Raw genomic sequence first — 12,125 nt, forward strand, 5'->3', positions numbered from 1 at the left:
ATTCAGAAAACAAAAAATATTGTGGCGATATATGAATTTTTGTGTGACGCTATGTTGTAATTTTGCATTGAAAACAAAGGACATGGGCGCGGTGGTAGTGAAAAAGAAAATATAAACAACAGAGATCAAGGAAATCCAGGGAGCAAATAAATTTATGTTATGTTTAAATTCTTGCAACTTATTCTTGAAAGGAGAATACTTAAGAAAACCAATTTCAGCGCCTTTAATATTTTTTATGGCTGAAAAATCTATCAAAGAAAATAGCCAATGTTTTCCTATGTGGTAAATTTCGGAGGCGGGGATATGATTGGGAAAATAGAAAACTTGGATACTTTGAGAAAAATCTGTTTTGATGGTTAATTAGTAATAGACTAAAAAACACATCCCTTTCAGAGTCATTAAACAAAAACAAATGTTCTCTTTTGTATATATTCGATTAGATGCGCGGTCATTTTAATTGTTTTTCTAAGAACTGCCGTTTAATCAAGACGGGGCGCCAAATCAAGCATGTACTGTAGCAGTCCAACACCTTTTTATATTAATTTTGTATATTATTCAGGAATCAGCGATGGAAATCAAGACCGCCATGGAACAAGAAACAACGGACAGAAATTCCAAAATCATTCTGCAAAATAACACTCTACCAAAGTGCAGATCTGAGGACGAAAATAGAAATAAATATGAAAGTGTACATGAAACACCATATTATAGAAACGCTGGTTTGATAATGCATGTTCAACCACCATACAATTATAACAACTCCACAGAGAACGAACCACCACCTCCCTATACACCATCAGCAATTTCCTCACCAATGCTCTCACCAATAACTCCAACTGCTCCACTATTGACGTCATTTGATTATCCATTGCCGAGCAGTACTCTGGAGTGTGAAAGGACATCTCAGTATAATAAGAGAAATGAAGTGACAGTAGCACATGATAATGATTTCTTTAAACACACAATACCTTTGAAGAAAGTTAGTACGATAGTAGGGGTAATAAGCGCAGTTTTTATTTGCAGCGTTCTTGTGCTTCTTCTTGTGTTAGGAAAGATGTAACACCAGCTTATCTACAGCCATTTTTCACATTCATGTTGAAACACGTCCTAAATTGTTAGCAAAAACTTTAGTTGTGTCGAACAATTCGTTTACAAGTTCTTTTATAAGAGTACCAAAATTTCAACCAGACTGGCCATTTTTTTATTTCCCCATTGTTTTAAACAATAGACCTATTGTTTTTGACCTGAAATCTCAGCCCTGATATACGTCAAGGGATATTTTTATAAAAGAAAAAGCGTGTTTTTCACATGATGGGATACTTCTTATCTACTCTATGAAATGTTAGAATCATCACTGTGCAACAATTATATACAACAGCCAGCGTTAAAACTTTGTTGGATACACATGTTACACAATTAATGTTCCGGACGTAAAAATATTCTTTTGCTACAACACTTTTACAACAACAGATGTAAAAGGATTAGAGCTTTTATTGGAAACCATCCTCCAGCAATTGTTTCTAACAGCGCAAAAAAAAAAAAAAAAAAAAAAACAGACCGCGAATTTGTGTAGTTGATTTAATTAGTTTTTATTCTGGCTATCATAATTCTTGTATTTTATTTTTTATTATTTTGTTTTTTAATTTACTATTGTTATATTGACATATTTTGTTAATCTCCTTACCACATTTTAGTAGGTTAAGAATATACAGCTTTTCAAAGAATTTATTAAAATCTTTTACTTTTAGTTGTTTTCATAAGTTTCATCTGTTTGCGTAACGATGTTTCATGACTGAATTGGTATCGCGGTTTTTTTATTACTGGGCATTCATCAAGGTACTGTACTGACCCAACTACGGACAACGGCCCAACTTTGGACGTGGGACTGGTCCGTCTATAGACAGGCCGGCCCGTCAAAAGACGGGTCGGTGCGTTCGCAATCGGGATGGCCCATTTTTTAAAAGCCCCGGCCCAACTTTGGACAAATTTATGCAAACACGTCTTAAGTTGGTACAGGCCAAACTATTGACAAACATTTCTCATACTTTTCAAAGACTGTGTCATAGGATGGGATAGGCCCAACTATTGACAAAGGACACTTGTGTTTTCAAAAATCGTAATAAAAAAGGGACGGATCCAACTATTGACACTTTTTAGAAACAGCCACAGCATGGGTCAGTTTGAAGACTCCCAGACTAAAGTTCAGCCTTGATGGGAAACACACTGTTTCAAATTTAATAAAATTAAAGACAGGTCTGGCCCAACTGTGGACAAATGCAGTGTCTATAGGTGAGGACAAAAGAAAACAAAAAATATACGGAGGAAAATAAATTATGAATTCTCTAAATATAATCTATTACAAATCTATTACCCACAACAATCTTAAAATGCATAACTCGATTTTATCTCAGCTAGCTATCTACAACAATACCTCAGCAAAAGTTGCAGCAGTTCAGTTTTTCACTTTATTGTAGTTAGTTCACGTTAAATACACCTTGTGTAGCTTGAAGTATGCAAACATATTTTAACGCCGTGTCGCAAGTTGATCCAGTTGATGTCAAAAGATTGGCCACCGTGTCAAAAGATGGGCCACCGTGTCCTAACGTGTTCTAAGTCGGGTCAGAATAGTACTTTGATGTTTAGTGAACATGTGTCACTTTTAATTATGTTGATTTTCCATTAGCATACCATAGGTACCAAAAAGGCTCTGAAATAAGTTTGCCAACCAGCCTAATTTGTCGTAAAACTTTGCCACGAAAACACCCCCTCTTTTCTTAATAATATGCACATTTTTAAATGACCTCTGAAAATTTGTTTTGTTAAAAAGTATGTGCGTGCCTCTTTTAGTCAATAACTTTTGCTGCTAAGAGATTACTGTTGGCAAGCGGATGTCCTCTATGGTTCTCTCTGAATAAATTAATATATAAATGTTAATTAATAGTATTAATTAATGATAGGAAATTAAGCAACAAATGTAGTCATTCCAACAGGAAGGAGTTGTTTTGTAATATTTATTATATATTATTTAGTATAATGTCATGTAAACATGATCTTTTATGATCTTTTAAAATTTTAAGAAATACATCTTTTAATAAACTTTATATATTATAATTTTTGTTTCTCAGTCATCAAAAACAGCGAGTTTTATAAGAGAAATTGCTCTCAAAGAAAAACAAAGTGCTAATGTAAGTATTTACAAGGAATACGAGAAAAAAACTTCTCCTCTAAATTTTTGTAATTATAATTTTAAGGGGAAAATTCTTTGTGTTTGCGCTAAACAGAATTAAAATGGAAAAAGAAAGAAAATTTATTTATTATGATGTTGTACCCCTTCTTTTTTTGTCTGTGTATATAAATAATCTATATTATAATACCCGTATACGTCTGTCCGTCCGTTCGTCCGTTCGTCCGTCTGTCTGTCACGCAAAATGGTAGCTTAGCTGCGCAGGTAGCGAGACGCACGCAATGCGGTATAAAAAGGACGGGCGAACCCGTGGATTTTTCCACGGGCTAACGACTAGTATTAATAATAATATTTAAATGAAACATAATAAAAAAGTGCTAAAAAAAGAACATGTAACGACATTTTAACAACATAATTCATCATCAATCTATTTGAAGATGTAGCTCTTCTGCCAACAAAAATTGTCCTCTCTGATGATATAGGTGTATTCCAAGATGCAACATTGACTGCAGTACGGATTCTTTTAAATCAATTTGATATGTGTAAAGGGGCAAATTCAAATTGTATTATTCTTTGAATTACTTGCTCAACTATTATAACATATTGTGACTGTTAATATTTTTATGAATTACATCTGCTTTAACTTTTTTGACTCCGCCTGATTAGGACGTCACGACTTATGAGACATTGCTCAAAACCACCATCGCGAATTCTTTGAAATAAACAATGGAATAAATTTTGACATAATGATCATATAAATATAAAAGTTTGAATTTCCCGATGCACACAAAACATTGTCTAGAATGTTCTCAAATAGGATTCTGATAGGCAATTGTATTTTCACAGATTTTGAAATGGTTTTTATATTTTATAGACGGAATTAATATTTTCAGTGTCCAAAAAAGCCTATAGAAAGTAGGGTTTTAAGGTTAAAATGTATTCTCTTTTCTCATTTCAAGATGTGGCGCATAGTGCATCATGGTAAGAATGTTAAAGAGAATGAAGTATTTGAAATATTTGTTATTCTGAGTATGAACGTAATTACCCTAAAACAGTCTTAAAAATCTTTTTTTTATATCTCCCTGTGACAAATTGACATTATGTTTGTGGCTTAAATTGAAGTTCGTCGTTTTGTGGATTAAAACATTTAAGTTTGGCTTACTTGAGTAAATTTTACCCGTCATCATAGAACACAAAGTAAGTACTATTCATGGATGCATGCTTTTTCTGATGCAATAAAATGAAATACAAAGCAAGATTTTTGATGTTCAATCGCGGTGCTTTCACACTGTTTTGGCGTTACTGGCTCGAGAGGCCTCAATATTCACAAGTAAACTGACAGAAATGATCGCCCTAAAAACGAAAACAACAACATAGCATGGATTAGGAGAAAATTTAAATTTACTCTCATTTGTGCCTAAGTGAGTGCACTTAGAGGAAAACGAAAAATGTCGCAACACTTTAAAGAAGTTGACCGGTGCAGTATTCCCCCAGACGCTTTAAATGACGTAAAGTTCGATCTTGCTTGTTCTTTTCTATGCTATGCCAACTTTTGCATGTTATTGTATCAGGGTTTAAAACAACAAAATCACTATATGTTAATAAATAAAACGCCGCATTGTCATGAAGTCAAAATCCGGGGATGCCAAAACCAATTTACAAAAATACTTTTTCTAATAAATTCACAACATTCACATCTGTAGCCTACAGGAAGGATATCGTCAAATGTGAAGGAAGCTGGATTATTATTATAGATCCAAATAGATTCAAAATATACGTAACTATAGTGTATTTTTATGGAGTGGTAAGTAATCAAAGATAGGGGTAAATCACGCTTCCTTCCTCAGCATTGAGGAACACCCATATAGCTCAGCAGGAATAGGGTTAAAATTTTTTTGCAGTTTTAATAAACACTCAGCTTCTTTTAAACGCCTACTCTATAAGTATTAAAAAGTATTAACGCGTAGCATTTGTAGAATGTTCAAAGATTACTTCGTGCTTGCAGGCTAAGAAGAAAAATTTCGGACATGCCCAATACAAACATATTAAGGCCGATTTCCATACAGCAGCATTTTGCACCCAGTCATAAAAAGTGCCGTGACTTTTGATCTACACGTGCGCATTATAAAAATAATTCAACTAATCTCGCGCTTTTTATGCGATAAGGCAGTTGAGAAAAAATTGAACAGGTTTAACTGTTTGTGTGTTATGTTCTGGGTTTTAGCTTAACAGCCACAGAATTCTACTAATAAGATTGTCATTTCAAAATGGCTAGCAACAGCGATCTCGCGTTTGTTTTCAAATTCTACCCAAAATTAAATAAAAGCGTCTAATTCATAAGCCACATAGCTATGCATTTTTTCTTTTAGATTTAAAATACAAATACCTATCAATCAAGTGATCTGAGTAAGGAACAAAACAATACACGAATCAGTAGAGGTGCAAAGCAATAATTTTTTTTCTTGGAGGCATTCAAGCAGGACTAATGATGATGATAACGGCGCCGTCTCACATGCATTCTTACATATCTTGCGTTGTTATTTATTTTGTGTCACAAAATGTTTGACCAGTCTCAAATTTTGCGGCAATGAATATCTTTCATTTACATCTGCATGCGAGCAAAAAATGTCCAAATGGAAATGGTTAAAAGTCGCGGCGTTTTTTACAACTGAGCGCAAAATGGTGCTGTATGTCATTCGGCCTTAACTCAGCAGGTAAATTTATTACGTGACGAAAAAAAATCTTTATTACATGAATTAACGTCATAATAGAACAAATTGGAATAATAAAGTGGGAGGTAGGATATAAGTTCGTTAAATATTAAAAAACTAAAAATTATTTTTATTTTAAAATGTCCACATAAAGTAAAATCAACAACGCATTCTATAGTTTGCACATTTTATAATTTTGCAATCAAACTTTTATGGCGTTTACTAACTCCTTTAATAAACAACAAATATTGTCAAATGAACATTTGCTATAGATTAAAACCTATGAAAGCAAAACTAAAAGAATGTTGGTAACTTTTTACTTCACCATTATCTCACAAAGAAGTGTGAACATATAATCCTCATATTTTAAAGATGGCGGAAAAAGAAGAATTCAGTCCTGTACCAGGAGATATCCCAGTTACAATGGGCGAAGAGATCCAGAAGAGGAAACCCGTGATTAAAGAAAGTCTTGCGCCGGTGTTAACACTAATGAAGTTGTTTGGATTGTATTATGAAGACACATGCGAGAAGATAGGATGGAAAAAAATTTGGAATAAATCTTCCAAAATATACAGCATTATTATGCTACTTGTGTTTATGACAGCTGTTGGAAAGTCAGTTGCAGGTAGGAAATTTTTTTATATACATGATCCCTGTAACTCAAACCCCTGATAACTTATTCTTGTATCCGGGGCTTCCCCGGCCCTGAGCTGTCACTACAGCCATCAAGTTAATCAAAAACGCAAAAGGGATTAGAAGTATATTTGATGAAAACCAGAAATTTCAGAAAATCAAACCATTTTTTTATTTCCTTTATATTTTAACTAATGCTTTCTCAAATACATTACTTGTAAATAGAACATTCGACAACTCTAACATTCGCTTAGTCTAATAATTTTTGCCTAGATTTCCTAAAATGCAGAAAATCTGTGAAATGTACAACTTTTTTTTCAGTTCGTTTAGCAGAGATACAAACCCTTTTTCTCCAGTAAACTATAAAGCAGACTTATGACGACATCACCAAATTATAAAAAAAAATTTGTTGCTAAAAAATTCAAGTTAGCAAGTAGCCTGATAGGTTTGCGTTTATACTCAATATATTTTTTATCTATTTAGCGTTATTTTATCAATCAAACAAAGATGGCTACTACACAGCTGCAATTTTCATCATCTATTACTTCAAATGCACAGTGCAAATATATGCTTGCCTTAAAATCAGTCCCTGCTCACAGACATGTGTACTTTGGACTTTTATCGACAGAGTGCAAACCTTTCTGGATGACATAAAATTGTGCCACTGCCGCAAAGTCGAAAATAATTTCCGAAGTAAATTGAAACGCTGGTTGTATGCTTTCGTGGGAATTTTCTTTACTTGCGTTGCAGCCAACGTCTTTGTTCTTTTTTATCCACTAAAAGAACTTGATATGGTTTTAAGCAAGTTGGTGTCTCCGTTACCCGACACATTCGGTGTTTATGCTGCGCGAACAGTATTTGAAGTTTTCGTTCTAGCTACCTGGTTTTTGCCAGTGGCGTTATGTGGTGTTTTGACTCAATCGATTTCATATATTTTTGAGGAGTTCTTCCGATACCTAAAACACCGCAAAATGAATGGCCTATGTTTGCGAACTTACATTAAAGAAATTCGAGAAAAGTACGTCGCCATGACAACTATGTGCTCGGATTTGGATGATATGTTGAGTTATATATTCATGATATCATACCTGACGGATATAGTGCTGGTGTGCTTGGAACTGAGGATGTGCGTGGTTTCAGTTGGAAGCCTAGTTTCAAGATTTCTTGTCCTATTCTGGTGTGTGCCATCTCTTTTTTCGCTGGTCACACTCTCCTACTATTCGTCAAGATTAGTAGAAAAGGTATGTATGGTTCAACGTTCACCTGCTGCTGTGCTTATTCAAGATGGTGTTTAATCACTGAATGGTACTAACTTTTGCGAGCATTTATTTGCTGGTGTAAAAATACTGTTTTAGGTTAAAATTCCGCTTATATTAATTTCCGTAAATTAGCTCCGTAAAAAACAAAGAGTTAGCAACATATTCTGGTACGCACATAATGTTATAGTTAATTCATTTAAGAAATAAGACATGTTGACGAAGAACTACTTTGTTCATCACTAACATACTGCCTAGCAGTGAGCGGGATTTGATCTGCGGTCCCCAGAACTGGGAGCCTCAGACAAACCCACTACACTAGTGATGAACAAAGTAGTTCTTTTTCAATATGACTTACACGCATTATACTTGCCCGTCATGATTAGAGGTCTGCTGGGGTGAAACATTCTCCGTTGGGAATGAAATACTGATGTGCTATGATAACTATTCACCTATGAATAAGACGAGGTTTGAAAAGACTATTTTTTCATTAACGAATTACAAATTTTTCGCGGACAAATAATTTCGCCGCTTTGGTCCAAATTCGTGAAATTAATATTCGCAAAAAGTAGTACCATTAATGTACTGTGTAAGTATTTTGTCATTTCTTACGTTCTTTTAAAATGAAAATTGAACACATCGCAATCAAACTGAACTTTCTTGACAGGGAGAAGAAATGTTGCAGTACATACAGAAAGTGGATATTTATAATGTCGACATGGACGCAAAGGTTCAGGTAAAAGAAATTGCTGCAAATTTAAGCAACAAGAGATTTTGTTGTAGAATGTTTTTTTCTTGTTTTCTCTTTTTCTGATGTTTTTTTTGAAGGATGCATTGATGGTTTTAGTCACTCTAGTTTATTAAAAAGAACAGATAGGACTTGGTGACTGTCTAAACTGGAATTAAAATTTTGCAAAAGTTGCCGTGTATTCATTTTAGATATAAAAAATGAGATGTTAATCTTTTAGACGACAAATCACGAAAATGTTCGGGCGGGAATTTAGAAAACCGCCTTACAGCTGGACCGTCGTAAATCCTAAGGACTAGGTTACCATGAAAAGTGTTCTAAATTCTCAGAAAGAGGTCTTGCTCTGAGCTAAAATATGCGGTCCAAATTTCACAAAGCTAATTCTTTTTTTGCCACAAAAAGGTCTTTAGCCAGAAAACCCAGTCCGGTTTTAACACTTGGGCGGATTCACACACTCTAAATATTGCTATAATCAAGTCTGCAGGTTTTCAATAGCAATACTAAAGATACACTCATTAATTAACAATGTCAATATCAACAATAAGTACCAAAAAAAAAATTGTATAGGAGAAAGAAAAAAGAAGCACAGTTGCAGAAAAATTCAAGAATTCAATTTTTAAGAACTTTCCAATATGCTCGAGCGCATTACACTGCATTTTACAGTATAGTACGAAAACTTCGAAAAAACGAATTTTCTAGTACAAATTTCGAGTACACAATTAAATCCAGCACATTCAAGTACAGTGTCCAGTAAGAGTGTCCACCAAGCGTCTCAATAGCGGACTTTATTTTTGAGGTCCAGATGGTGTCTGCTAAAAGAAAAATAAATATTAATAAAATTTATAAAGTAAATACTTTTTAGTTGGATTTGTTGTTATTTCACTTGAGTGCACAACCAGTTGTTTTGACGATATGGAAGATGATTCCACTGTACAAGTCAATCATTGTTTCAGTAAGTTCTTTTGGTATGCCTTAGACGCAGGTTGTTTTCCCATCACGTAATCTTTTCACAAGAATTTTTTTAGAAGTTGCAAGAAATCTTTTGGAACACCAAAAATTATTAATTTTGGGAATAATTGTTTTCGCAACAGGTCTGGTAATGTTTGATATTTTCAGTAATATACTTATGGAAGCATAAAGAAACTACACAGACATACCGTTTTTTTTACCAAAACGTAAATTACAACAGCGACAAAAAAAGACGACAACAACGGCAAAACACGAAGACAACAACGGAAAAACACAACTTTGACGGCTGCAACAACAACAAAGAAACAATTAGGAATTATTTTTTCTTTTTTTTAGATCTTTGTCAGCATCATAACGTACTTTACCATTCTCATTGCGTTCTGATGATATCACCAAATTACAACATTGATGCAAGATGATCAATATCTTAGTTGCATGGAACCGAAACGTGAAAGTTTAAATGAAAACCAAAAATACGTTGACATTATAATTTTGTTGATCAGTCGCAAAAAACACTGTAATATAGTTGAATTTATCATTTACAATTCTCTTTAATTGTATGTTTCGTAACCCTATCAAACTATCATTTTTAGGGCTCCTATATTTCGCCCTGCAACCCCTCCCATAACTTCTGACGGAAATAAAGTGTAGTAAATATTATTAGTAAAGACAATCAAGGGTGGCACTCAAGGGCCAAAATATGCTGATATCAGCAGCAAAATAAATAAAAATAGAGAAGTACCTTCTTTCACTTAACTTGGAAAGTTCTAACAGACGTCATCATTAAGGCTAAATTACCTAGGAACAAGGTTGCTTCTAAGATATGCTGACCAAATTAACAAATTGGACAGGGTCCAATTTCATCTAGAATTGAGCTGATATGGAAAAACAAAAGTAATTTTTCAACGCAGACATGATTATTGATCTTACACAAAGAAAAAAGAACAACAATAGAGGCTTTATTTTCTGATATTATAAATTGTCTACATAAGAGAGAAAAAAACTTCACCTGTTTCAATAAAATGAAGATGAACGAAACAATCATTTTATCTGCAAATACGAAAGAAAACAAAAAAGAAAAATTAGTATTTGTAAACAAACTGAAGTTTTTATTGTTTTGTTGCTAAGCGAAAGAAACTGAAGCAATAAGGTAGTTGAAATAAAGTGCTATATGGTTAAACAAAAAAACAACTTCTTATCTGCGGTGATTTATTTGTGTTAAGAGAATTTAGGGTTGTTTACGTAATTGTACAGTTTAAATGAAATGAAACCTAAAGATAAAGAACAAGAATACAGATTGCAGAATTAGCATAAATGAATACGTGAAAAGAAAGAAAAAGGGTATCAATATAAACAAAAGCAATGACAGATGCCAATTCAACATGTCAATTTCGAATGTCCTTACTACACGAGCCACTTGTAACTGTATTTGGTGTACTTTTCAGCTTCATTGCAGTTGCTACCGTTTTAGGCAATATACTAGTATTAGCAGTCTTAAGGCTTGGCATAAATGGGAAAAAATCAAATCATATTTTGACTTCATTGGCAATTTCAGATTTATTGGTAGGCTTGATATTAGCACCTCTGACCTCCTGGCAATTGATTACTAGAAATTTACACAATTGCGAAGTTGAGGCGGTCCGTGTTTATTTCACAGCATTCTTGATATGCACTTCATTGTTAACGGTTGCTTTGATTGCCTTGGACAGGTACATTTTGCTGACTAAATTGGGACACTACCGCCGTTGCATGACAAGTAAAAGAACATCGATTCTTATTTTATTCGCCTGGTTAATCCCTGGAATTGCTCCGTTACTTCGCTTTGTTGGGAAATATACATATCTATCAATACTAATTTTGATATGTTTTGGTTCATTTTTATTACTGATTCTGAGTTATTATTATTTAACGAAGGCAGTTCGTGAAAAGGAGAAAACATTGAATTCACATCGGCGTGATTCGAGAATTTGCTTTCATTTAGACAGTCGGCGTTCAAAGAAACAAAGAGCGAGGGAAAAGGCACATATAAAATTAGCAAAAATTGTCATTATTATTGTTATGTGTCATTTCTTCTGTCTCATCTCAACTAACATTTGGATCGCCTTTGATTTACTCAAAGTTGCATATTCATTCATAAGTCCTTTGACACACCAATGTTTATATCTAGCTGCGTTGGTAACATCTCAAATCAATTCCTGCTTAAATCCAGTGATATATTTCTTGAAGAATCCAGAGTTTAGGAGAGGCTTTCGATTTTTGATCAAACAAGAATTGGCTTATTCGTCAACGAAAGAACATTATGATGTTAGTTCTACTTCAATGACCGTGTTTAATATTACAATGAAAGAGAATTCGAAATGCTGATGAAACTTACGTAAGTTAATGTCATACAGAGTGGAATCATTAATTAGCGGACACCATTGATGAGGAGAGATTTACCTGATAATTAGAGAGGTCTGCTAAAGAGAGAGTCAACATTTTTTTAGTCATTTTTCTGACCTATCCAATTAATAGGTAATGGATATAAAAACTTTTCAAGTAAAGGCATCCATATATATTGTGGAATAATGTAGTTTCAAGCCATTTCTTTTACATTATATTTTTTTAAAAAATCTTTATGCGAG

The 12,125-nt window shown here is 33.7% G+C and overlaps 2 protein-coding genes across 4 annotated transcripts; both read left to right on the forward strand.

Annotated features, from left to right (window-relative positions):
* Positions 1–6,134: 6,134 nt before the first annotated feature.
* LOC130622249 (uncharacterized) lies at positions 6,135–10,046 on the forward strand. 3 transcript variants are annotated; one of them, XM_057437691.1, is made up of 6 exons: positions 6,135–6,520; positions 7,012–7,769; positions 8,452–8,520; positions 9,395–9,484; positions 9,558–9,623; positions 9,838–10,046. In XM_057437691.1, the coding sequence occupies exons 1-5, from the start codon at positions 6,268–6,270 to the stop codon at positions 9,594–9,596; spliced, it is 1,209 nt and encodes a 402-aa protein (XP_057293674.1). In that variant the 5' UTR covers positions 6,135–6,267; the 3' UTR covers positions 9,597–9,623; positions 9,838–10,046. The 3 variants fall into 3 exon arrangements, with proteins under 3 accessions (XP_057293674.1, XP_057293673.1, XP_057293672.1); XM_057437690.1 differs by having other exon boundaries at positions 9,558–10,046; XM_057437689.1 differs by lacking the exon at positions 9,558–9,623 and having other exon boundaries at positions 6,137–6,520.
* A 341-nt stretch (positions 10,047–10,387) lies between these two features.
* Positions 10,388–12,117, forward strand: LOC130622250 (5-hydroxytryptamine receptor 4-like). The gene has a single exon (XM_057437692.1). It carries the CDS (start codon positions 10,864–10,866, stop codon positions 11,863–11,865), a length of 1,002 nt encoding a protein of 333 aa, XP_057293675.1. The 5' UTR covers positions 10,388–10,863; the 3' UTR covers positions 11,866–12,117.
* Positions 12,118–12,125: the final 8 nt, after the last annotated feature.

This window comes from Hydractinia symbiolongicarpus, chromosome 12 (assembly GCF_029227915.1).
Source record: "Hydractinia symbiolongicarpus strain clone_291-10 chromosome 12, HSymV2.1, whole genome shotgun sequence".
Lineage (NCBI taxonomy): Eukaryota > Metazoa > Cnidaria > Hydrozoa > Anthoathecata > Hydractiniidae > Hydractinia > Hydractinia symbiolongicarpus.